This window comes from Eublepharis macularius, chromosome 4 (genome assembly GCF_028583425.1).
Source record: "Eublepharis macularius isolate TG4126 chromosome 4, MPM_Emac_v1.0, whole genome shotgun sequence".
In the NCBI taxonomy this organism is placed as follows: Eukaryota; Metazoa; Chordata; class Lepidosauria; order Squamata; family Eublepharidae; genus Eublepharis; species Eublepharis macularius.
The window spans coordinates 20,297,973-20,325,536 of record NC_072793.1 but is presented as its reverse complement, the minus strand read 5'-3'; the positions used below and the strand labels follow the sequence as shown (position 1 = coordinate 20,325,536).

The window sequence follows — 27,564 nt, the reverse complement described above, 5'->3', positions numbered from 1 at the left end:
GATGGTTGTTGTGGATTTTCCGGGCTGTATCGCCGTGGCATCTTCAGAAGTGTAGCACCGAAAGACAGGCTTTCTGTCTTTTGGTGCTGCACCTCTGAAGATACCAGTCACAGCTGCTGGCGAAACATCAGGAACTACAATGCCAAGACCATGGCGATACAGCCCGGAAAATCCACAACAACTACAGTTGGTATAAAGCATGGAATTGCTTACAGTTCGTCCTTTCTTAGAGCCAAGCTACAAGTGACGAATGACGCTTGCCTGGCAAGTGAACAGACTCACGTGTATTCCTCCCTGTTCACTTGCCATTCACTTGCGCTCCACTTGGAGAGCAAGTGAATGGCAAGTGAACAGGGAGGAATACACATGAGTCTGTTCACTTGCCAGGCAAGCGTCATTCATCACTTGTAGCTTGGCTCTTAGTGTCTGCATGGTGGATTGCATTCTAATGACCAGCATCAGAGAGAATGTTTTGCCTGCTTTTCTTGCTGGCACAATCAGCAGCATCTTTTCAAGAGGTGATTTTAAGAACTGATCACAAGATCAGTAGGGTTTGTGGGCTAACACCAAACCCACACAGAGCCATCTAAATAGTAACTCTCAATCCCAAAACTGCAAGTAAGTTTTTTCTTTAATTTTTACTGTGTGCATTTTAAAATTGGAACCAGTGGAGACAACAGACAATTGGCCAGTTTGGGGAGGAAGGATTGCTGTGCAGGAGCCATCTAATGGTGCAAGAAATCTGTAACTATGCAAGTCAGACACATCCAGATTCTGTCAGAGACATCTGAACAGCTAGCTGAATGATCAGTTCCCTCCCCGCCTTGGGGGTGCTGGTGGTTGTGCGCTTGGCCATTGCATATTCAAATAAGCACTGTGGCCCTATTTTGCTTTTTCTCTCTCCTCTCATTTGATGTTGAAAGCAGAATAATGATAAATACATTCCGGTTTCTTTTACAAGTGAAGTTTGCAGAGAAGGTTGTATAATGCTGGTGTTATTCTTTGAAAATTCATTCTGCCCCCTTCCTCATACCTTTAGGGTATTGGTTTTTTAAGAAGGAAATAAAGGCGTCTGGAAGGGAGTTGAGCTACTAATCTTCGAGAGTCACCTCTGGGGACAAAGCCAAAAACACATAATGATGTCACGTTGCCGATTTCCTGCACCTGTTTGAAGGCGAAATGCTTTCCTCTCCTATTAACAGTTACCGCAATTGTAATTAAGGCAGTTCTGATTTCCACCCTGTGGAGACGTAAATGCACCTGCTAGGGGGGCTTCTGTTCGTGCATGCTGAGCTCTTATGCGGTAATAATTAAAAATCCTCAAAGCTGGCACATGACAAATATTCCTCTCTTGTGCATTAATGCTGCCTAACGCCTAATGTGGATTCCTCTTTCCCAAGTCACTGAGGCTGATGAATCCAGACTTGCGTCGGATGACTCTATTGACCCCAAAACCAAAGCAATTCTGGCACACCTGAAGCGCATTATCAGGACAGGATGCAATTTTGCCCTCATTCTCCCATACTGGACTTGCTTGAAGAAAAGTGCCAAACCTCATTTTTCCCTCTTTGAAGTTTCAGATAGGGAGTAATTGCCTTAAATGCAAAGCCACTGAGCTGCACAGTGGTTCTAATCTCTGTGCCACCCAAGTTGGATTTACAGTAACGTAGCTGCAGTGGCACAATAAGTGTAGCATATCCACGTGCTCCCTGTTTACTGCAGTATTAGGCTTCTGTCCCCTGTAACTTGGCTCTCTGGAATTTGAAGACCTCACGTCATAGAGGAGGGGCTAAAGAAACCACCACTCAAGGAACTGCCTTTCCACCATCAGAGGTGGAACAAATCAAACTTGATTATCTTTTGTCTGGTCGGAATCACCAGACAACACGTCAGATAGCAAGATTCTGTGCCCAGGTCTACAAGCAATGCAAATCGCATAAGGCAGACTAAATGTATTTTAACCTTTTAAACAACTCATTTATGATGATTTTATTTTTCTTTTATATTTATGTATTGCTCTTCTCCTGTATCCAGTCTTAACTGTTTTTAAACTGATTTGCAAATGGTTTTATATGTGCTGGTGGCAGACTGTCATAATAAACCTGAACCAGAGGTGGAACAGCACCAGACTCCTCCCTGTTTAACCCTCCGGACATTAAAGCTTCTCTTCCTGGGAGAAGAGGCTAAAATACTCCACTCAGCAATAAGGAGTGCTTCTGGAGACGTCATTTGTTTGTTTCTTGTAAACCATTTGGAGCAATGAGGAAAAGTGCCTACCCACTTTTCTTCCTCTTCATCCACTTTGTACTACATAGTTTTGCAAGTTGGTATGTTTTGATCATTAATGCCTGACGAAAAGCTTTGTGTGTGATTGATTGGTTGATGTCATTTATAGTCCGCCTTTCTCATTGAGACTAAAGGTGGACTACACTGTGTGAGATTAGTACTGTCCATATCAAGGACAGTTCTATAAACAATGCCATAGGGTAAATAGATACAAGTTCACAAAGACTTAGCATTAGCAGAAATCCAATACAGAGTTGAAGAAATGCTGAAATAGAACGTAAGCAATTCTAGGGATGACATTAGATAACATGAGGCACAGTTAGCTCATGGGAGCAAATATTTAAAACAACAGCTAGAACATAAGGCAACATAGTAGTGAAGTCTGTGGTCCCTAACTCATTAGCGAAGCATCTGAGACCCCTCTCTCTACAATACAAAAGCCTTTTTGATTAATTTGGTTTTGCATCGTTTGTGGAAAGCTAGGAGAGTAGGGGCTCTTCTGGCCTCCTCAAGCAGGCTGTTCCACCAGGTAGGAGCCACCACAGAGATTGCCCGTGTATGAGCTGATGTTGATTTCTCCCGTGTGCAGGAGAAATGCCTTGAATTGAATACGGTAACTGATAGGTAGCCAATGGAGTGACTGCATAATGGGGGTGATGCTCCTGCTCCTGCTCACTCCTAATAACAGTCACACCACAATGTTTTGCACCAAAACCTGCATCTCTAGCATATTGAAAATTAACCAACTAAATGAAATTGAATTATGCTGTATTTCTTGTTTGATGACATCGATGTCAGTACTAATACTGATCTCTTGAGGGTAGTCTCGACGCTGGCTGTTACAAGTTACGATATTGTGCTAACAGCAGTCTTCAATGTCTAATCTTTTGCGTTAATTTATGATATTGTGCTAACAGCAGTCTTCAATGTCTAATCTTTTGCGTTAATTTTACTGGCGCAGCAGCTATTAAAATTGGATTATTGAAGAGAATGTAATAATTAACTACATGCTCAGAGCCAAGCTACAAGAGACGAATTACACGAGGAGGAGCACGTGAAGGGAATCACAGTGTTAGCCGGGAAGCTGAGTTTTAAAAGAGATTGGAAGGCTTTGTCAATTTCCCTTCTCTACAGAGCCAGGGAGATGACTGCTCAGAGGGCTTGTTAATTTCCTCTTCTCCTCTTAGAAGGGGAGGTGAAACTGACAGCACCTTTGAGAGGCAAGGGAATTAACAAACCCTCTGAGCAGCCATCTCCCTGGCTCTGTAGAGAGGGGAAATGGACAAAGCCTTCCGGTCTCTTTTAAAGCTCGGCTTCCCGGCTAACATTGCGACTCCCTTAACGTGCTCCTCCTCGTGTAATTCGTCTCTTGTAGTTTGGCTCTCAGAAGATCAGGTCTGCCTATAGTTAAAGAGTAATAATATTGTTCTTACAAAAGTAGAGTCTTCTGGCACCTTAAAGACAAGCATTTTAAAAGGTTTTAAACTTTTTCCTGATGTTGGACTTCTTGTCTACATCCCAGTCCAGGGAAATGAATTGGTTTTATTGAAATGAATGGGACAAGCTAGTTGCAGCTGATTTCAGCAGAGATGAAGCCCTGGGAACTTCTCTGGACCAGTGAGCATGTCGGGTAGAAACTTTTCTCTGCCTGAGTCAAACCTAGGATTTGTCACACAAATATTTTCAAAGCAGAGGTTTTTTTTTTAATTGGTTAACTTTATCATTCACCGAAGTTGCGCAGCTAAAATGCCAGTTCAATAGAAGTCCACTTAAGGGCCGATTCCACACGGTTTACCTGAAGCCGGGACGTTGCGCAATGTTGCAGATCATGCCGGAAAAAACGTGATTGTGCGACATCACGCAAAACTCACACGAGAAAACGCAATCTTCCGCGTTTTTTCCGGCATGATTCGCAACGTTGCGCAATGTCCCGGCTTCAGGTAAGCCGTGTGGAATCGGCCATTGTGTTCTGTGGCCCCAGTGTGTTTTCAAATGGGTTTATTTTCCTCAGAATAAGACAAATGGCAACTTTTAAATCTGTCTCAGGGTACTCAACTGCCATTACCTTCTAACTCCCAAGTGTTCACAAGGTCACACATAAAAAGTCATGAGCTCTCATGTGGTCTTGCATGAATTGAAAAAAATAGCAGCTGGCAATTTCTCAGATTACAAAACTAACAAGTGAGTTGTTTGTTTACAAAACTGTGTGGCCACTGCAACGCGAGGAAGCAATTTGATTGCAGAAATTAGTTCTGAAATGCATCTTTTCAAGCCTAGCAGACTGATGCCTTTTGCAAACAATAGTGGGACTTTTTAAACTTTGGGGTAGAAAAAAAAATAGTAGGGTTTAGAAACCATTCAGCACACTTGGCTGTGCTTCAAGGGAGAAACGAACGGCGATAGCCCTCTAGCTGACAAACCCACTGCTGGTGGTTTAGTAAGTAACTGGTGTTTTCTTGCTGTGTTTCAGAGGGTTTGGCAGTTGGCGTCGGATTTGGTGCTGTTGGAAAGTCAGCATCTGCAACCTTGGAAAGTGCCAGGTAAGCTTACCATGTGGTTTTTGCATTTTATAACTTTGTTTCTGTGCATGTAAGATCTCTCCTTGTGCTGGGCAAACGGTAAATTAAATGGCACCGGAAGTAAACGCAGGAGGCGGCAGTGTTACAGGTGCTTCTTCGAAGGGGAGAGCGGGAGACCAACCCTTTTCTTTTGTAAACTGTAGTAGTCGGTCTGGTGGGAAGGCAGGATAGGAAAAGATGACTTTGAAGCAGCGATGTGTTAGGCTCCCTCTGCACGCTCGTTCACGGCCTCCAAGACTGGCAGAGTTTCTGGGAACTGGACATCCCCTCCCACTTGTAAGGTTGCCAGCTCCATCTTGGGTAATTCCTGGAGATTTGAGAGCAGTGACTGAGGAGGGTGGGGTTTGGGAAAAGAAAAGGTGCCATTTTCTCCAGAGGAAATGATCTCAGCAGTTGCAGATGAGTTGTGATTCTGGAAGAACTCCAGGCCTCACCTTGAGGTTAGTAACTCTTCCTGCTTGGCAAATGAATTCAAGGTGAAAACAAAGGCTGCCCCCGTAATAATCCAGCAGGACAAAAAAGGAACAGATCCACGGGAAGCACAATACAATTAATTGTACCAATTACCAATCATTCACAAAAATGTATTGAAAGTGCAAATGCTATGGATAATTCATAAATATTTCATACAATCTCATTCCATACATATATATAAATAGACCAAACAGGGAACTTTTCTTGGGTACATAGTAACCAACCGGGTACAATATAAAGTCTCTTAGAATATAGTCCTCCCAAGTCCTCCTTGATGTTAACAAGCGGAAAAAAGGTGAAGCTGAAAGACGGAGTTCCAGACCAGGCCCAATCTGGGGCCGGCTACACGCTACAGATTTCGTATCAACTTCCTCAGGAGCGTGTGGTCCACTTCAATACAGGAGGCGCACACACAATTCGAAAAGACCCGGAGCGAGGCGGCATTGCTTTCTCTCTTGCGTCCAAGAAAGAAAGCAATGCCGCCTCGCTCCGGGTCTTTTCGAATTATGTGTGTGCCTCCTGTATTGAAGCGGACCACACGCTCCTGAGGAAGTTGATACGAAATCTGTAGCGTGTAGCCGGCCCCAGATTGGGCCTGGTCTGGAACTCCGTTTCCGCTTGTTAACATCAAGGAGGACTTGGGAGGACTATATTCTAAGAGACTTTATATTGTACCCAGTTGGTTACTATGTACCCAAGAAAAGTTCCCTGTTTGATCTATTTATATATATATATGTATGGAATGAGATTGTATGAAATATTTACGAATTATCCATAGCATTTGCACTTTCAATACATTTTGTGAATGATTGGTAATTGGTACAATTAATTGTATTGTGCTTCCCGTGGATCTGTTCCTTTTTTGTCCTGCTGGCAAATGAATTCAGCAACCAGAGTGTTGAGATGCTGGTTTATGCCCTAGCTCTGAAAGCAACGCTGAACAGTTGCTGCTGCTTATCTGTGTGCAGTCAAGCACTATCTGAGGGCAGCACTAGAGCAGGGGGGCAGTGGATGGAAATACCACTGCTGTTAATTCTCTTTCTTCCTTAAAGTGCCGGGCGGCATGTTCAAATGAGCACCTGACATCCCTGGAAAACAAGTCATCTTCTTGGTGGGGCTCTTTTTAGCAGGCTGAGTCTGCTGGGTATAAACGAGTCAATAATTAAAACCCTATCTTTAAAGACACGTTCTTGTTCCTTCATTGCTGCATGCACAAATTGAGCTGCAAACAATCAATAAGACGATAATAGTCATACAGACCAGATTGTTATCAGCAGAATGTAATTTCAGCCCTGCCTGAATCTTATCTTGAAAAGAATTAGTCTGCCCTGCCCTCCTTCCACCTCTTGTAATGAGAGCTACTGAAAACTCCAGTGCTTGCCTCTTACAACCAAGTTTCTTACTTGGTTTACTTTTTGAACATGTAAATGTGTATTTGCTTATTTTAAAAGTGTACATAAAGTACCAGATAAACAGATGTCTGACTGCTCAGTTTGATCTTGATAGACACACTGAAAAGGATGTTTTTACAAAAACTATTGCAGGAAACAACGTTCTCAAACGCAACAAAAATAGATTTTAAGATTATTACTCTGTCCAGCGTTGGAATGAAATAGCTTATTGAAAATCAGCATTGTGTTTAGGGCAGTCTTGTATATGAGCTTTGGTTGCAAGTGAAATGTCATTTTTTTTCCTTCCTGAAAAGCTGAAAACATCACATTTGGGTGTGTAAAAGTATCCCTTGGGATTAGGAATAGAGCCAGCCAAGAATATTTTGATTAGAACTGGTGTTTTATCAGCCAAATGTTTGTAACTGTATCACAAGTTTTATTAGACAACATTTTAGATTTTTAGATAAACACTGATTTCAGGGCCGATCTGTGACCTTATGTGCATTATATAGAGCTGCCACCTCTTGCAGATTTGGGGGCAAAGTCTGGGGAGGCAGACTTTAGGGAAGAAAGGGAGCTCAGTGTGAATATGGTGCCATAGAGTCCATCCTCCAAAGCATCCATTTTCTCCAGGAGACCTCAGTTGTAATTCTAGGAAAATTCCACCTCAAGTCTGGCAAGCCTAGATGTATCTTATGCAGACCAAAGTACATTCATTGACTCTGGTTGCAGGGAAAAAATGCTTGGTTTTCAGTAGGCTATTGTTGTATGGTGTTATCCTAAATGAGAGGGGTCTCAATGTAAGTTGGGGGAATTAGCATTCGAGGAGACACAGTGAGAGGGCGTAACTGCAGGATCTCCACAAATATATATCAGGATCATTCCCTTAGAGACCTCTCAAGTAAACAGGTGGGTATTCAACAGGAAAGGTTTCTTTATGAACAGAGCAACAAGAGCAAACACACACAGAGAACACACACAGTGTACATACAGAGCTAGCTAGAAAATAGGAAGGAAATGGAAAGAGTAATTGGGATGAGGTGATATTTACCAAGGAGAGAAAGTCCGCAAGATGGCTAGAGTCTCATGTAAGAGAAGGGAGGGCTCAGGCACAATCTGAGGGTGCGTGGATGGGTCCCGAACATACACACAGCATAGAGCTTGGGACAGTTTAATTATAGTGTGAAACATGCCCTGGGGCAGAATTACGTCTTCTGCCTCTGAAGTGATAGCTTGATGGCTTCAAACAATAAATTGGGACGGTTTGATTGAGCATATCTGGGAGGAACTATAGGTGAGAAAGGCGCTTGATGTCCTGCGACTGCCGGATAGGAGAGGCTGTCAGGTCCCTGAATAGCCCAGATTAGGAAGGAGGGGTGATGAAGGTAAGGCAGGGCATTGGCGAGGTATGCAGAAACTCCTGGAAGACCTCTTTTGTTTTACTTAAGTGCTTCTCCAGGCCATGGAGGAGCAGCTAGTCAGCCTTACATGCCTTCTGGTAATTTTCCAACTCTAGCTGGGATTGGCATCTGCCCTGCCTGGCTAGGCAGTGCCATGTGCTTAGGCACATGAGGAAGGGACTTGCAATATGTCATATTCATAAGCTGCCCTTTCAGTAAGGAGAAGGGATAGGGCTGCTAACAATGGCACTGACATCTATGTGATTCTGCACGGGTGGATGAGAGAATATGGTTGTGCATGGTTTTGTGTAGGAATGAAAAAGACTGCAGTTATTTGATGGTGAGGGAAATGTACTCTACACATTTTCAGAGGTAGTTTTATTCTTATGTTCCAGGACTTGGCTCTTGTATTTTTTTTTTTAAGATTGGTTAAGTCATAGCAATGGATAAATTAAATCCATGGAAGTGGGGAGAAATGGCAAGGAGAGCTTGCAACAAAGAGGATGGGGAAATTGTATTTTAAAAGTTACTTTGTGAAAAGTTGCTGGCAGAAGGATGGGGCAAAACTGTTGTGTGCCAAGGAGCGGAATTATTCATTTTCTGGTTACGGTTTGCTAGCAGTGGGGATAGTGCTTTGTTTCTAAAAGGAGAGGTGCTGGCACTGTGGTCTATTTGGGGGATATATTATGAATGTCAGCTCTAGGGATGGCAGTCCATGGCGGATAGACCCCCAAACCTCTCACAGCAAGCACTCCAGTGCATTAGATGAAAAGGTTTTTATTTAGAGATCCATTAAGTTCATGGGTACATCCATAGAGGGGAAAGTTAGCAGGAATGGGGATAAAAGCATATGCCCTTTGATATAAGGAGCATGATTCCCCCCTCCCCCTTGAGCAGTTAGCATCTAGGCACAAAAATCCCCAAAAGTCTCATGAGAACTCAATAGCTTTGTCTGGACAGAGAAAGGCAGAAGTTTACAAGCTAATTGTAACTGCCCAGCTAATTTGGAATCATGACAATGACGCTGTAAACTGATTAATTCTGTGATGGCACAGGGGAGGCTGTAAATACTTGCTAGTAAAGGAAAGGCAGTTTGCATATACTGAGAGATACTAACATCTCACGGTTATTTCCGTGTTTAAAGTTTTTGATGTGGGTTAAATAACATTGTTGTGCCTTAATCTTTCTCAGCTGTAAAATGTGGCCCATGTTCTCTTAATGATACAACCACAATTTGTGTTATTTTGCTTGCCACGTAAGCTATGGTTTTGTCATCTGGAGTCTCTGCTTGTATTTACTTCTGGTCAGCTCTCTCCATTTGTAGCCCATTTCAGCCTGGATCGTGCTGACCCTCAAACTGTTTACCAACCCTAGTCCCAACCACACTTGTTCAGGAGAGTTCCCATTTTCCTCTGTGACATATTGGAAAGTATATTGTCAAAGACATACCCGAGTTTCCTTTCTTTGTACTAAAATTCTGGTGGAGTTCAGACTGCAGACTTTTAAAAAGGTGATAAAGTTAAAAAAAAGTTTGTCATCCATGTTCCCCTTCATAACTTTTGTCTCTGTGGGCAGTGACAGTTAACATCCTAATTTGCAGAAGATGTTTTTAACTTAAAATCAGAACACAGAGAGATCCGAACACAGGCCTCCTGCATCTCATCTGTTTCCAGCCACGGTCTAACAAAAGTGCCTCAATCTGAAACCAACAGTATTATTGAGGGGGGTGAAACCCACTCTATTACAGTTAAATCCCAGCAAAAGCTTATGAAATAAAATCAGTTTTCAGTAGGCGCCTGCAAGATATTAAAGTAGCAAATATGTTTGAGGAGGGCAGTCTCAGTTAGGGCACGGCAGCAGAGAAGGCCCCATCTCTAGAAGCTCTTTATACACTATTGACGTCTGTGGGGCCCAATTCTATCTAGTAGACACTGTGGCACAGGGGACAAGGGACTTCAGCCTTCCTGCCTGAGCCATTTTCCCAATCCTGTTATTTGCCCTTTGGGGTAACATGCAACCCCCTATGGGGTGTTTTGGATCAGGCAAATGATGTGGGGAGAACCCTCCTCTGCCACACCGAAATCCCAGTCAGAATGAGGGTCCTACGGCACAGCAAATCTTAGCACCCATGGGGATCTCACAAGTGCCATCTGCAAGTTCTCATAGCAGACTGACATTACACATAACACCTAGTGAGGACCCCCATGGGGCCAGGATCAGTGTGTAAGTGGTCAGCCCGGCCTCCGCCATTTTAATAGCTATTTTACTATGGCTGCTTGCGGTATCAAAAATATCACTAGGCCTCTGGACTTAAGATGGCCGTTGTATTGCCACCAGAGAGCCTCCAACAGTTGCTGAGTCCCACCCGGGAGAACACGGCATGCATGGAATGTTGCACAGGAATGTGGAGTGATTAAGAGGTGATTGGATTTGCAGTCCCTCCAGCCCCAAAGGAATCCAGTACAACAAACGTCTCGCAGAGTCATCCCCACTTAACACATTCCGTTCCCTTCTTCCGTGATGAGATCTCCTGTCCATGATTGAGGAGCTAATCAAATGACATACATAAGTACATACAGTCGTTCCTGGGAAAGTACAGTCCCCACCTAAATCCACCAACTTAGCTCTGGTGGAATTCACTAACAAACTATCCCTGTTGTACAGCGCTAGAACATGTTTTGCATTTGCTTTCACACACCCCGGCAGCTACCAATCAAGGCACTCAAACCTTTTGCCAAACCCAGGAACTGACTGTTGGAGCCTTTGTTCTGATGGCTAGGTGGGCTCTCCCACCTCAGAGCACATTTTACCTATAAAGGTAGAGCCCTGGACTCATTCAAATAGTGCACATTTACTGGATCCAAAGTGCTGTTTCCTTGAGGTTTACCCTAAGCCTCTTGTTCCCTTGGCCGAGAACGCTGGATGTTTGAAGCTTTCCCTCCACGGACTTCCCTGCTCATTGGATAGGTAGATATATTTGCTCCCTCTCTCTGTTCCCACCTTCTGGCTAAGCTTCCTAGGACTCAGTGTGTGTGTGTGTGTAATTATTTTACCCCCATAATTCTGAGTGTATGTGCATGCAATTTTGTCCTTTAATAAAAGTTGTTGCTTGATATTAAGCACCAGCTTCAGTTGTTATAAGGGAGGGAATCCTGTAGAAGTTGGTGATAGATCCCTGCAGTTAGCGGCTTCTTGAATAGCCATTCTCCTTACTTGCTAATTCCCCCCACAAATCATTTTATTGCAAGGAGACCAGTTCTGGTAACAAGTGTAGGATGTGGTTATTATGCTCTTTATCTCTTCTGACTGCATTATTTAAATTGTGTCTTGTAAGCTACTTTGGGTCCCCAAATAAATGCAGAAGGGGATTCAAGGGAAGCCTCTATTGTAATACAGGCAAGCATGAGATAAGCCCGTGGAGTTAAAATGCCAAAAGAAAAACCTGCCGTAGGTTCTCTCCCCCCCCCCACTTTACCTGAAAATAAAAAGTTTCCTTCTTTCTTTACTTCATTTATACCCCACTTTATCCTTTATGGGGACACAAAGCAGTTTACAACGTTATCCTCTCTTCTATTTAGGGTTGCCAGGTCCCTTTACTCCCCTGGCGGGAGATTGGGATCCTGGCTCTTACCTAGCTCTGTCCCTGTGTTCTCCTCTTGCACCTGCATGCAGCACGTGTGCATGCTCCTGGCTGGCGTGATGTCACTTCCAGGAAGTAACATCATCACATGGGTCAAAGGGTGGCCTGGGAGTGCTCCTGCACTCACCAAGTGGCTGAATCGCCCCGCTGCAGGGCATGATTCGGCCCAAAACGGGCCTGCTGCAGGTCACAAATTGGGCTGCTGTCAGTGCAGGGGCATGGTGCGCAGCCCAGGGTTGCCTCCCCCTCACTGGCCAGGTAAGTGGGGGTGGAGGGAAGATGGGAGCAGGGGATCTCCTGTCCTGGGTGGGGGAATGGCACCCTACTTCTATTTTATCTTCACAACAACCCTGTGAGGTAGGTTACGTTAAGAGTGTGCGACTGGCCCAAGGTCACCCAGCGAGCTTCTGTGGCAGAGCAGGGAATCGAACCTGGGCTGCCCAGATCCTAGTCTGAAACTCTAACCAGAACCATACTGGGCTCTTCCAGCAGAATTTTTTGTGTGTTCCACATTTATAGGGAATGTATAGGATCCTCTCTTCCAAAATAAATGCACACACATCCTTGCCCTTAAGAGGAAAAGGAAATGAAATGCACTACGCCTTTTCTTTTTAACTCTCCTTCAACTGAGAAAAGTGTTTTCTTTGGAATAGAAGGAATAGATATCAAATGCTTCTTGAACTGCTCCCATCAGATTTTCAACCAAGCAAAAGGTACTACAGGATTGTATACCCATAACCCACTTTTTTCCTGATCCATTAACTTGTGCAAAACTTTGTACATGTACTAATGTTAGTAATGGTACCATTGATTCACAAAGTGTGAATAATGATTAACCTGTTCTGAGGTGGTCATGTATTTGCCAACCATCATTTACAAGCCTTAACAATACCCCCAAACTGCAAACTTGGTCCTTATGTGGGTGTGCGCCATCACCAAATACAGAGTGAGCCACACCTCCCTCCACAGTGGTATCACCTTATTCATTCATTCATTCATTTATTCATTCATTCATTATTTATTTGACTTCTATTCCGCCCCCCCCCCCCGCAAGTGGGCTCAGGGCGGTCACGTCACTTAAAACACAATACCATCCAGTTTTCCATAAAATCATTAAAATTTTCCCTAAAATCATTAAAACATTATAAAAAATCTAAGTCAGTGATTGACAACAATAAATTATCAAGAATAAATTACCAAGATGGCAGCAATCACTGCTAGCTATTCATTTAGCATCACTTTGGGTGAAAACAAAGGCAGCAGCTGATATAGTTAACAAGCAGGGCTTTTTTTCTGGGGAAAGAGGCAGTGGAACTCAGTGGGTTGCCCTTGGAGAAAATGGTCACATGGCTGGTGGCCCCGCCCCGTGATCTTCAGACAGAGGGGAGTTTAGATTGCCCTCCGCACCGCTGAGCCGCGCGGAGGGCAATCTAAACTCCCCTCTGTCTGGAGATCAGGGGCGGGGCCACCAGCCATGTGACCATTTTCAAAAGGTTCCAGAACTCCATTCCACCGTGTTCCAGATGAAAAAAAGCCCTGTTAACAAGCAATCAAATAGTTAAAACAAGTGGCGGTCAGATCTAACAGGGAGGTTAAAATCTTTCACTTTCTCCTCCTGCAGGGCCTGCGGAGGCCTGGCCCAGCCTCAACCATATGCCTGGCGGAACATCTCTGTCTTACAGGCCTGGAGGAAGGATAACAAATCCTGCTGGGCTCTAATTTCGATGGACAGAGTGTTCTGCCAGGTCAGTACCTGTTATTCCCAGCACTGGCACAATTAAACACAAAAGGAAGGACGCAGTCTTCACAGTATGCTTTAAATAGGTAGGAACTCCTAAAGGAGCTAAGAGGTTTTAAACAGGTTTGCCACTTTATCCTCTAGCAATAAACTTTGACAGGAGAAGAAAGCTCATACAAGAATTAGTGATGCTATGAGGAAAAGAGGTAGTACATTGCATTCATTGGACCAATGAAGATATACGTAAAACTAGGTTGGGGGCATTGGAGTATGTTGGAGGTATTTTGCATCCCTAGCAAAAAACCTGCACGTACTTCCTCAATAACTGTGCTTTATACTTTGAGAACCGCGGTTATGTGCTATGCCTGTTCTATCCTGCCAGCTTTCCCGCCCTCTCTCTCCCTTGTTCCCACAGATTATGGGAATCAGAGAGAAATGCTGTTTAGATGGATTGCTTGTTTTCTCCCCAGGAGAATAAAAACGGTGCAAACAAAGAATCTATCAATTTTAAATAATTAGTCCAGGTAAGGTAGACTTCAAAGGGCCTGTTGTGTCAAGAAATAGTTCAGCACTTTCTGCTGCTGCTTTCATGTTCGGTTTTCTGCCATGAGGACTGTAAGATCGCTCTGCCGATATTTAGATTGGGAAATTAGCATGGCTTTAACGACCCGTTCTTAATTGGCGTCTCCTCCCAGAGGCACATGCATTTCCTTTGCTGCCTGTGTCTGCTGATTAGGCGTATTTATCAAAGGACGGGGAAGAGAAGAGTGTGGGGATTTCGACTTTCTTCCCTGTTGCTGTTTTATTTATTTATTTAATGTATTTATAGCCAACCTTTTCTGTCATTCTAGTCATCTTATGAAAGCCAGATCAACAAAATGCTAACAATAAAGCTCTAAAGCAGTAATGTATCTGGAAAAAAACAGCAGGTAGTAAATTCACAGAACAGTTCAGCATCAATAGCAGGCAAACTCAGTCTTTGCATGTCACAGTTTAACTAGCAACTGCCAAGAGTAAAAAAAAAGCCTCACCACTTATTTTAGAAACCCAGCAAAGGAGGCTGATGTGCCAAATCCTGGGGTGATAGAGCGGCCATTACTGCTTCTTGCTGCAGATTGGGGGGGGCATAATTTATTAATGATTCTTCATGTTTTTTTAAAAAAGGAAATCAGCATTGTGAGGCCCCGCCCCGCCGGCCGCGCCTTCCCCGCGTCCTGCCGTCCCGGGGGTGACCACCAGGGGGAGGTTGAAGGTGCTCCCTCGGCCTCAGACTGGATAGGGGCAGTGGTTCAAGCACCAAGCTCTGCCTCCTATCTGGCGTTCTGGAATATACTCGCTCTCTCTCTGTGTCCAACCTTCCAACTAGCCGTCTCCTCCTCGGCGTCACTGGGAGCTCCCTTCTTATAGTCCCTCCTGGCTCTGCCCCCTGGCTTTCCACCAACCCTCTCCCCTGGCTCATCTGCCCTAGTCGCTAACACCTGGCTACTCCCGCCTGGTTGGTTCCCCTGCCCTTCCGTCACCCTTCCTCCCCCTGCCCTCTCTCTAGTGCCTGTTTCTTCCCTCCACCACCCTTCACCAATCCCCGGTGCCACTTCAGACCGGGGAGCCCTCCCAGGAGCCATCCAGCCAACCCAGAGCGGGGATGTCTCGCTGGGCGTCCCTCCTTCCACCCGCCCCATCCGGGCTTTCCCCCTCCCCGCGCTGGGCCGCGCTCGCCCCAGAGCCACCTCCCCGGGCGGCTGCGGCGGCGTTGGAGCTACCCTCCTCCGTCCGCCGCTCCCGCTTCTCTGCCGCGCGGCCGTCGTCCCGCCGGGCAGCCAGCCCGGCTCCGGCCGCTCCGCGGTCGCGAGAGGCGGCCGCGGCCGCAGCCGGCCCTGCCGCGGCAACGGCGGCGCCGGGCTCCACTCTCCCGGCGGCGGCGGCGGCGGCAGACCCGGCGGTTCTCGCAGCGGCAGCGGCGGGCCCCGCTGCCCCTGTGAAGGCTGCGTCGGTGGCGGCAGGTCTCGCGGCTCCCGCGGCGGCGGGGGCGCAAGCGGGAGCGCGGCCGGGAAGCCGAGGGTCGACGTCCCCTCCGAACCCTGTGCCGTGGGCTCCCAGGTAGGTTGGGGGGCTGGGCGGGGCTCGGGTGGCTGGTGGTGGGCTCCCGAGGGGGTGGGGGGTCGGGTCCAGTCCGGGGGGGAGGGCCCACCCCGGACACACACACCCCCTGGGGGTCGGGAGCCTCCTGGTCCGTGGAATGTTCCGGGATTCGCGACATGTAGTCCGCATTTGCATGGAGCCGTCCCGGACGGTGTCGGAGCTGGAAGCTGAAAGGGAGCAGAGAGAGGTACCACCTGAGAACCCGTGGGTTGTGGTCCTTCATGCGGGCCATCCATAGCAGGGGGGCGTGGTCCGTGACCAGGGTGAAGGGGTTGTTGGCAAGGTAAAACTGAAGTGCCCCCACTGCCCACTTCACCGCCAGGGCCTCTTTCTCTACAGTGGCGTATCTGACTTCTGCCGGTTGCAGCTTCCGGCTGATAAACAACACGGGGTGCTCTTGACCGTCGACTTCCTGGGAGAGGACCGCCCCCAGCCCCACGTCGGAGGCGTCCGTGTGTACGAGGAACGGTTGCTCAAAGTCGGGGTTCCGCAACACGGGGGCCTCTGACAGGGCCCGGCGTAGGGCTTCAAAGGCACGGAGCCGGTCGGGGTCCCAGTGTATGGTAGCCGGTTGGTCCTTGCGCAGGCAGTTGGAGAGTGGGCTGGCCTGGCTGGCGAAATGGGGTATGAATTTACTGTAGTAGCCCACCAGCCCCAAGAAGCGCCGCATCTGCCGCTTGGTTCGAGGACGGGGGCTCTGCTCCAACGTCGTGACTTTGTCGGGTACGGGGCGTAAGACCCCGCGACCCACCTGGAATCCCAAGTACGAGAGTTCCTGGAACCCGATCCGGCTCTTGCGCGGGTTGACTCGCAAGCCGGCCCCGGCTAGGGCTGCCAGGACCGCACTCAGGTGCTGTAGATGTGACGTCCAGTCCGGGCTAAAGATGATGATGTCATCTATATAGGCTCGGGCGAATCCCTGGCAGTGGGCCAGCACCTGGTCCACGAGGCGTTGAAAGGTGGCGGCGGCCCCATGCAGCCCGAAGGGCATGACTTTGAATTGGAACAGGCCTTGGGGGGTCGCGAAGGCCGTTTTCTCCCGGTCTTCGGGTGCCATGGGTATTTGCCAATACCCCTTCGTGAGGTCCAGGGCTGACAGGTAGCGCGCCGTTCCGAGTTGGTCGATCAGTACGTCAGCCCGGGGCATGGGATAGGCATCGAAGGTGGCGATGGCATTGACCTGCCGGTAGTCCACACAGAAGCGTACGGAGCCGTCTGGTTTCCCCACTAGCACGATGGGGCTCCGCCACGCACTACGAGAGGGCTCGATGACGTCGAGGCGGAGCATGTCCTCCACTTCCTTGGCCACGACTTCCCACCGTTTTAGAGGGAGTGGCCTCCAGGGGGTCCTTGCCACTTGCCCCGGGGGTGTAGGTATGTGGTGAGACAGCATAGTGGTCCGGCCCGGTCGGCAGGAGAAAAGACCTGGGTTCTGTCGGATCACTGCCCTCGCCTGCGCCCGTTGATCGTCCTGGAGGTCCGTGTCCAGGACGGGCTCCTCTTCGGCGAGTCCGCTCGGGGTCCACGGCAACTCGCCAGCGGGGAGTTCTAGGGGGTCGGGCGACAGGTTGCACTGGTGCGCCTCCGCCTCGTGCCAGGCTTTCAGGTCATTAATGTGCAGTCTCTTCCGGTGTCGGGGGCTCGGCCCGCACTGGACTTCATACGACAGGGGTCCCCGCACTTTGGTGACGGGGTAGGGTCCCCGCCACGGGGCCCCTGGGCCCGGCCCCATGACCCGATGGTGGACAAGGACCTTCGCCCCCACCTGGAATGTCCGAGCTTTGGCTCCCCGGTCGTAGTAGGCCTTCTGGGCCCGCTGGGCTTCCCGTAGATGTTCCCGGGCGGCGGCCCGACAGGTCTCCAGCCGGTCTTGGAGGTCCTGAACATACTCGGGGGCGGGTCGGCCCTCGGGGTCGGCCCTCGGGGCCCACTGCTCCCCCACCAGTCCCAGTATCCCCCGGGGTCGCCGCCCATACAGGAGCTCGAAGGGGGCATATCCCGTAGAGGCCTGGGGTGTCTCGCGGACCGCGAAGAGCAAGGGGTCTATGTACAAATCCCACTGGCGGGGGCGGTCATGGGCTAACTTGCGGATCATCGCCTTCAGGGTCTGGTTGAACCTCTCCACCAGCCCGTCGGTTTGGGGGTGGTAGACACTGGTGAAGATTTGTCGTACTTGCAGCGTACGGCACAGATGTCTGGTGAGCTGGGCCGTGAAAGGCTTCCCGCAGTCCGACAGCAGCTCCCGGGGCAATCCTACCTGAGCGAAGAATCGCAGCAGCACCCGGGCGACCCCCGGGGCCTTCATGTCGCGCAGGGGAATGGCTTCAGGGTACCGGGTAGCATAGTCCATCAGGACCAGGATGTAACGGGCTCCCCGTGGCGTCCGTGGCAACGGGCCAACGAAGTCCATGGCCACTCTGGAGAAGGGCTCCTCGATGATGGGTAGCGGGGCCAACGGGGCCCGGGCTGGACAGCGGCTGGCTTGCCGCTGGCACAGCGGGCAAGCCTGACAGTAGCGTTTGACCTCCTTGGTTAGCCCCGGCCAGAAGAAGTGGGCTTCAATCCGGGCCGCAGTGCTCCGCGCACCCTGATGGCCGCTCCAGGGGTGGTCGTGGGCGGCCTTGAGGACCTCTGGGCGGTAGGCAGCTGGGACCAACAGCTGGGCCACTTCCCCTGGTCCTCCTTTCACTAAGTGGTACCAGCGCCCTCCTACTTGGATGACCCGCGGTAGCCGTCCTGCTCGGCGGGGATCAAGGACCCGTCCCTCACTTACCGCGGTCATCCGGCGTAGGCTTTCCAGTGAGGGATCCTCGGCCTGGGCGGCGGCGAATCGGGGCTCGGTTCCCCATCCCCGGCGGAGTTGGGCTGGGACATCCCCGATTCCATTCTCCTCCGGGTGTCCCTCGGCGTCTCCTTCGTCGTCCCCGACCATGACCTCCCCAACTTCCTCCAGATCCGGGGGAAGGGCCGTCTTCATGGCGGGGCGGAAGTGGGGGGAATCCCTCCCCAGCAAGACTGGGTAGGGGAGAGCCTGCACCCGGGCCAAGGGCGTCTCGCAGGTCTGGCCCCGGTACGTCACTGGGGCCAAGACGACGGGGCATTCCTCCACATGGTTGTGGACACAGGCGATGACGGCCTGACGGACCACCGGGAGGTCTGCGGGCAGGAGGTGGGAGCGGATCATTGACACGGAGCTCCCGCTGTCGAGGAGTGCCGTCAACTTCCTACCCATCACCAAGACCAAGACAAGCATAGGGGGAGGCCGGGGGGCCCGGCTCGTTGCGGGCAAGGCCGTGTCCCAGCCCAGGTCGCACTCCATGAGGGGGCATTCTCTTTTCCAGTGCCCCCGTTGCCCGCAGGTGAAGCACGGCCCTTTGTCTCCCGGCTCCCTAGCTGAGCTGCCGGGCTTAGGCGTAGCGGGGGTTACGGGCGACGGGAGAGTTAGTCGGGGCCCGGCCGAGGGTCCTCCGGTTGCTCGATTCAGCGGGGCAGGGGCGGGGTGCCGGGGTCCCGCCCGCGCCCGTCCCCCCTTTTCACCTGTGCTGCGGCTCCCGTCGCTGCCGGGGCGGGGCTCCGGCTTCCCAGGCTCCCGGGGCTCCACGGCCATCACGTTTTCCCACAGCGTGGTGGCTTCTTTCAGGGTGGCGGGCTTATTATAGGCCACCCAGTTTCGAGCCCGCGTCGGAATCACCTGGAGCAGCTGCTCGAGGACCACTTGGTCAGCAATCCTCCGGCCGTCATCCGAGGTGGGCTTCAGCCAGCGGTAGGCGGCATCCTGGAGATTGGCCACCAGGGTGCGAGGCCGGTCAGTCTTCTGGAAGGCGATGGACCGGAACTTCTGCCGGTAAGTCTCCGGGGTGATTTCGTAGCGATCCAATATCGCCTCCTTAAGCCTCGCGTAGTCCGCGCTTTCGGCCTTGGGAAGGGCCTTCAGGGCGGCCTGCGCCTCCCCCGTAAGGTAAGGCCCGATGATGAAGGCCCAATGGCCCGGTGCCCACCCTGCCGCCTCGGCGGTACGCTCGAAGGCCTCCAAGAACGCATCCACGTCATCCTCCGGGCCTAGCTTAGCGAGGTGGAACGGCGGCCTGGGGTTGGGTCCGGCGCCTCCGGCGGCCCCGGTCCCGGCGCCGGCCAACGCCTGTTGAAGGTTCTGGATGAGGTTCTCCTGGGCGTCCTGCTGCTGACGCGCGAGAGCGGCTTGCGCATCCAGTTGCTGTTGGGCCACCTCCTTCAATAGTTGCCCCTGGTGCTCGGCCAGCCACTGGCCAAACTGCGTGAGATCCATCGTGGAGCCTGCAGTCTCGGCAGGGGTCTCCACACTCGCCGCTTTCAACACCGCCGGGCGCAGGAGGGGTCGGGGGCTGCTCCAGCCGGCTGGAGTGGGCAGGTGCGGGCGCGGGTGCCTCACGGGGCTGCCAGTGCCTGCATTCTCCACCAGTTTGTGAGGCCCCGCCCCGCCGGCCGCGCCTTCCCCGCGTCCTGCCGTCCCGGGGGTGACCACCAGGGGGAGGTTGAAGGTGCTCCCTCGGCCTCAGACTGGATAGGGGCAGTGGTTCAAGCACCAAGCTCTGCCTCCTATCTGGCGTTCTGGAATATACTCGCTCTCTCTCTGTGTCCAACCTTCCAACTAGCCGTCTCCTCCTCGGCGTCACTGGGAGCTCCCTTCTTATAGTCCCTCCTGGCTCTGCCCCCTGGCTTTCCACCAACCCTCTCCCCTGGCTCATCTGCCCTAGTCGCTAACACCTGGCTACTCCCGCCTGGTTGGTTCCCCTGCCCTTCCGTCACCCTTCCTCCCCCTGCCCTCTCTCTAGTGCCTGTTTCTTCCCTCCACCACCCTTCACCAATCCCCGGTGCCGCTTCAGACCGGGGAGCCCTCCCAGGAGCCATCCAGCCAACCCAGAGCGGGGATGTCTCGCTGGGCGTCCCTCCTTCCGCCCGCCCCATCCGGGCTTTCCCCCTCCCCGCGCTGGGCCGCGCTCGCCCCGGAGCCACCTCCCCGGGCGGCTGCGGCGGCGTCGGAGCTACCCTCCTCCGTCCGCCGCTCCCGCTTCTCTGCCGCGCGGCCGTCGTCCCGCCGGGCAGCCAGCCCGGCTCCGGCCGCTCCGCGGTCGCGAGAGGCAGCCGCGGCCACAGCCGGCCCCGCCGCGGCAACGGCGACGCCGGGCTCCACTCTCCCGGCGGCGGCGGCGGCGGCAGACCCGGCGGTTCTCGCAGCGGCGGCGGCGGGCCCCGCTGCCCCTGTGAAGGCTGCGTCGGTGGCGGCAGGTCTCACGGCTCCCGCGGCGGCGGGGGCGCAAGCGGGAGCGCGGACGGGAAGCCGAGGGTCGACATCCCCTCCGAACCCTGTGCCGTGGGCTCCCAGGTAGGTTGGGGGGCTGGGCGGGGCTCGGGTGGCTGGTGGTGGGCTCCCGAGGGGGTGGGGGGTCGGGTCCAGTCCAGGGGGGGAGGGCCCACCCCGGACAAGCATATTAAAAAAAGAGAGAGAGAGAGAGAGAGAGAGATCAGCCTGTTCCTTATGTGCTTGATTTATACTTAAAGGGAGTTTCTTTCACATGGGTGTGCTAAAAATAAGTGAGTCTGCCCCCGCCAGAAATTGAAAGTGGTATAGCCCATTCTCCTATCTCATTCTGCTGTATGTGTACATTATAGGTGCTGCCCTTCATCTGGAAGGTCATTCCAAGGCTTTAGGGCCACTACCAAAATCCTCTTCTTAGGAATTACAATTTTCAGACACTGCATGCTTAATACCCTATTTTCAAAAATACAAAATTAGAATGAGCTTCACTGGAAATTAGGGGTGTGTGATGAAAAAAATTGTTATAATTTCGAATACGGGGCTTTGGAGTGGGGATTTTTATGGTGATTGCTTATTTCCGGGTAGAATGTTACTGGTTCAGATTCAGATCCATGTGTTTTTTCAGGTTCCAGAGTTCAAGACAATTGTTTCCCATGGGGAATGTATGGCTGTTTCCACACGTCCTTAAAGGTACGACCCGCTCACTGAACACTGGCGGCTTTTCTTCTTCACTCCACACATCTCTGATTTCAAAGTGGTAGCAGGCTGTTTGGCTGCCGTTTTTTTGGTGCCTTTTCTGAGAATGCAATTTCCCACACTTTCCTGCGTCCTGTAAAGGTGCTGAAAAAAACGGAAGCCAAACAGCCTGCTACCACTTTGAAATCAGAGATGTGTGGAGTGAAGGAGAAAAGCTGCCAGTGTTCAGTGAGTGGGCCATCCCTTTAAGGACGTATGGAAATGCCCTATATGAAGTTTTAGGGCAGCAGTTTATAAAGATGATGGCACCAAATTTGCACAGAATGCAAATTTAATCTAGAGATCACCAAAATTTCAAGCAGATTAAGCAAAGGTGTTCAGTTTTACAGAACCCTGAAGTAGGTGCCTCTCTGCACAGCCACACCTCTCTGCTGATTCTTAAAATGGCCATCAAGCAGCAGTCTACCAGAAGAGCTCCTACCAGCCACTGTCATTTAAAAAAAAATCCTGTTGCGTTCATTTTCCTACTACAATGACTCAGTAACATTATTTTACCTTTCTGCTGAACACTCTGCATTTGCCATCTTTCCTTGTTGTGGTCTGTTGTTTGTTTTCTTTCCCCAAATGTGGGAGGCTTCCTTTGTAGACTCCCCTGTCATTGGTCTGAGACTATTCCCTATGGGGAATTTTGGGAGAGAAGAGGTCCAACTAAATGACACCAAAATTACTGTAGAGTAAGGACTGCCTGTCTAGTAAAGAACCCCTGAGTTTCAAGTGAATTGGACCAAGGGTTCCAATCCTGTGGGCCCCTGATCAAGGTTCCCCCAGGGTGTGAAGGAGTCAGCAGCCCTTTGCAGTGCCTGCAAAAGTGATTGACTGGGAGCAAATTTGAGTTTGTTTCTTCCCTGTGAACAGTGGTTGGAAACAACAATTTAATTCTGATTTGTGCAGGAAAAAACAGACTGCAGTTTGTCTAGGTGTCTCCATTCTAACAAAACAAAACAATGGTTGTTGTGGGTTTTCCGGGCTGTATTGCCGTGGTCTTGGCATTGTAGTTCCTGACGTTTCGCCAGCAGCTGTGGCTGGCATCTTCAGAGGTGTAGCACCAAAAGACAGAGATCTCTCAGTGTCACAGTGTGGAAAAGATGTAGGTCATTTGTATCTACTCAGGAGGGGTGGGGTTGAGCTGAGTCATCCTGTAAGCTGAGAGATCTCTGTCTTTTGGTGCTACACCTCTGAAGATGGCAGCCACAGCAGCTGGCGAAACGTCAGGAACTACAATGCGAAGACCACGGCAATACAGCCCGGAAAACCCACAACAACCATCGTTCTCCGGCCGTGAAAGCCTTCGACAATACATAAAACAAAACAAATTCATCCAAAATAACACACAAGGAGAGAAGTGGGTGGAGGGAGGGAGCAAACCACGTACATTCTTAACACAAACAAGTTTTGTGGAGCCTAAGAATTGTTCATGAGTCAATTTGCTTCAAGAAACATGACATCCAAATCAACACTTAGAGCAGATCTTGTTCTTCATAAATCTAATTTGGTACTAGGGGAGATCAGGACAGAGAACATGTACCTCCACAAGTGAGGTACATAGGAAAACATGAAGAGCCTAGAACCAGGGCTTTTTCCCGCTGGAAAGTGGTGGAACGGAGTTCTGGAACCTCTTGAAAATGGTCACATGGCTGGTGGCCCTGCCCCCCGATCTCCAGACAGAGGGGAGTTTAGATTACCCTTGCGTGGACGGCAATCTAAACTCCCCTCTGTCTGGAGATCGGGGTGGGGCCACCAGCCATGTGACCATTTTCTTCAAGGGCAACCCACTGAGTTCCACCACCTCTTTTCCCAGAAAAAAGCCCTGCCTAGAACATATGTCTAGATCTGTAACCCAGAAGACAGATGCCACGGGGACTTACTTTCTGTGTGGTCTTACATTCTTTCTGTGTACTGTGTCTCCCTAGCAGTGCATGTGTATCCACAGTAGGAGAACAAGTGTAAGATCTTTTACTTGATCCTATTCATGTAAGATGTCTTGTGTAGAGCAACTCCGTGGGAGAATTCCAAATTATTTGATCTCATTGATCAACCAAGGAAATGACCATTTTTATTACATACATAGAGGTGTGACCTTGTGCTTCGTGGTTCCAATTAGCTAACAGATCACCAGGGCTTTCCACCTCTAACATGATTAAGACTGTGTATACTACTTTTTAGACGCATATAAAAATTTGTTTATTAAGCCCAATAGCATGTTTTAGCAGTAGCAGATAATTAAGTAAACACGTACAAACATACTATATTATTTCTTTTGTGAGTGAGCCACTAACATGTGCCTGAAACCAGTAGCTGCAAATGACGAGCAAAAGTTTAATCGAGTTTTTCAATCCTAGCTGGATCCAGCATGACTTCTTAATGCATCTCCTGTTCTTACCTTATGTACATTGTTTTGACATGTGAAACAACAAAAAGAGGCTCCTCCGGGAACAAATGCAATAACCAGCAGGGGAAACCCCACCCACTAGAGAAATATGTCATATACAGCAATATTATAATGAATCATATAAACGTATTTCCAAAGTGACAAGTACATGGGGTGAATAAATAATTCCTTCCTATAAATGGGAAGTGGCTGTCAATTGAGACTCTGCTACTGGAGTGTGGCGTCTTTTGATCAGGAGGAGAGTCGCTGGATATTTTTTCCGCCCTTTAAAAAGGTATTTAAACAAAATGAGTTAAATGGGCTGGCTGCTTGTCGAGGGGTAGGGTTTTGATATCACCTGTTTGCAGTATCTGACCTGTAGAAGGAACATAAAGAACATTATTGTTAAAGTGGAAAGTTGGCCTGATATCTACCTGCATGTCGTCCAAGGATGGTGTTTGGTCACCTCAAGACTTCATCCTGGTGTCTCTGCAAAAGAAGGAAAGAACAGCTATTCTTGCTTTGGACTAATGGCCTTATACATGCACCCATGCATGTGTTTTGATACTGTATTTATTGTATTTATTATGTGGATTGGATGTACTGGAGGATATTGTATACACATATTGTAATTACTGTTATTTATAGATCTATATTTATAGGAAGGAATTATTTATTCATCTTATGCACTTGTCACTTTGGAAATACATGGTTCATTATAATATTGCTGTATATGAGCTATTCCTCTGTGGGTAAGGTTTCCCCTGCTGGTTATTACATTGTTTTGACAGCAGTTGTTTATTGAACTGATCGATTACCTAAATTTCCAGACAGTTTCTGCTGAGAGAGACCCCCTCCACGAATGAACTGCTGAGCTCTACTCACAAAGTGCTTTCTCCTCTTCTCAGCACATAGGTCCCCTTTTACAGCAGAATATTTTTCCATCTCAGCTATAGTCTCTGTGGCTTTTCACCTCTTAATCATGGGAGTCTTGGTTGTGGGGAGTACCATGGTTATAAACAGAAGATGGTTCATCTACTCTAAAGAGCAGAGGAGATGGACGGTAAACCCTCAGCAGGGCTGTCTAGAGCCACCATGGACAAAGATTCCAGATCCCGATTCAAACCAAACCGATATCATACCAAAAAAAAAAAAACCGCTTGGCTTCCTGATCCCATGAATATAATAATAATTGTTAATTAAGTAAGAAACAATAAAGGAAAGGGACAGGATCATTAAGAAATAGATTTTACTTAAATTATGATTTACGCTGTGCAGATTGCAGTAGGGTACAGAGCAAAAAAAAGAAAATGAGCAAGCAGAATAAAAAAGACTCCCCAGCCAGGGGAGTCTTGCTGGAATACTGAAGAGTGCAATAAATTAAATACAGACGAGACAGAAATTACCCAGTATTAAGCCCCATTGAATGAAGTAAGACATCAGTCTCTTTCAAAATGTACTCATCTGAAAAATACTTTAAAATATTTCCACTTACCAAAACAAAAGAAGCAAGTTCAAAACAATGAAAAGACGCTTGACGGTGAAAGAAAAGTGGGGATATATGAAATGTCAGTTGTATCCTCAATAATGTAGAGTTAAGATTTTTAATATTCCTTTTATTATAAGGGTTTATAATCTTTCATACTTTCATATACATATTCTTAGAATGAATTAATAGTGCTTGCACTCCCCCCCCCCTTTCTCTCTTTCACTGTTCCATCTTTGCTGAAAGTTGCTTCAGAACATAATAACTGGCCGAAAATGTTTCTCTTTTCTCAGTTGCCTAGGGAACGTAGATAAGGCCACACATTCTTTAGGCTATTGCCTCATGAGAAGGGAGAAATAGATACAAGAAGAGCACATTCACTCCCTATATCTATAACTCTGGATTCTAAAGTTTGGAAGTCAGCAAAAGTGAGAAATTCAACTCAGCAACAGGTAGTGACCAAATAAGGGGAATGAAAAAGTTACATTGATCACGAGACTAGTTAGAGAACTGAGAAGTAGCCAGTTGAAAGAACTGTAGAGATCAGATGTATGTAATGACTAGAGATGGGAACGAACCGGGAAAAACCCGAACCATGCGGTTTGTGGTTCATCACATTTCAAGAACCACAAACCGTGAACTTTCATGAACCTGCGCCGGGTTCATGAACCGGTTCATTTGGTTCGTGAAAACGTCACATCTGGGTCAGAAAACCATCACTTCTGGGTAAGCAGAAGGTCACTTCTGGGTCAGCAGAAGGTCTGCAGGAAGTCCATCCCCTGTTGCCTAGGAAACTGATTGATTGGCACCAGGTTGTCTGCAGTCACGAACCAAAAAATGAACCAAACGAACCAGCCTAAAGTTCGTGACAGTTCGTCAAAAATGGGATCTGACGAACTGCGGTTCACGAACCATGAACCAGCCTGGTTCATGCTTAATTTTGGTTTGAATTTTGGTTCGTGCCCATCTCTAGTAATGACCAATTGCAAATTAATCTGCAGGCAGTTCCTTTTGTACTGAAAAAAAATGTCTTTAAAACTGCTTGTAAACTTTATGTTCTTTGGTACTCATTGCTCCTTTGAAAGCTGGGTACCCATATTGCAATATTCAATACAGTCTTTGAAAGAAGCACTTGTCTGTCTCCTCCTTTTGCTCTGAAGAATTTGGGTAAGGGCAGAAGGACACCTTTTGTGTAACAAATTAGAGGAGGACGGTTAACAGAACCTCCAGATGTTTGTTTTTTTTCAAATGGCGGCACAAAGTTTATTTTTGGTTTTCCACAACAGACAAACACCACTACCCCTCTAGAATCAATCTCAACTACTGTCAAACTGCTTATTGAGTTTTCTTATTCAGTTGTTCAAGATTTCTCTAGGGCTTAGCTCAGGAGTTTCATCACAGGCTTCTAGACATGCACGGAATGCCTTCCCCTTACCACTGGAAAACTGCGGTCTCCTTTCTTCCCATGCACCTTAATATTTCAGTAGCATTCTTAAAGTTGCAGAGGAAGCGGTGAAATCACTGAATTGTACTTTTAAATCCCACTGAAAATGAGGATAAAGTAACTTTCATGTGCTCCAGCTTTTATAAGAATAAAATAAGAGGCTTGGTGGGTCAAACCAAAGATCTGTCTAGTCCAACCTCCTGTTTCCCACACTGGCTTGCCAGACGCTTCTGGAATCTCACCAGCAGAGAAGAAACGCTGCAGCCACCTGCTCACAGCTGCCTTCCACAAGATGTATTTGGCCTCTGAACATGGAGGCTCTATTTAGCCATCGTAGCTAATGGCCACTGAGGGAGCTGACCACCTGCATGATTTTTCTCTAACTCCTTTTAAAGCCTTTTAAACCAGCAGATGTCACCTCTTATAGTAGTTTATTCAATCAATTAATTGTGCACTGTACTGTACTGTACTGTGTGCACTGTAGTATTTCCTTTGGGCTGCTCTGAACCTCCTGCTGATCAAGTTCACTATGGATGAAAAAATTCTCATGCTTTGTTTTCTTCGTAC

The 27,564-nt window shown here is 48.8% G+C and overlaps 1 protein-coding gene across 2 annotated transcripts in view; it reads left to right on the top strand.

Moving 5' to 3' along the window:
• SLC39A11 (solute carrier family 39 member 11) overlaps positions 1-27,564 on the top strand; it is a 511,259-nt gene that overhangs the window by 395,121 nt on the left and 88,574 nt on the right. For both annotated transcript variants that reach the window (XM_054978292.1, XM_054978293.1), the window contains one exon: positions 4,757-4,826. In XM_054978292.1, the coding sequence (XP_054834267.1) occupies positions 4,757-4,826 (70 nt within the window). The remainder of the gene's footprint in view (positions 1-4,756; positions 4,827-27,564) is intronic.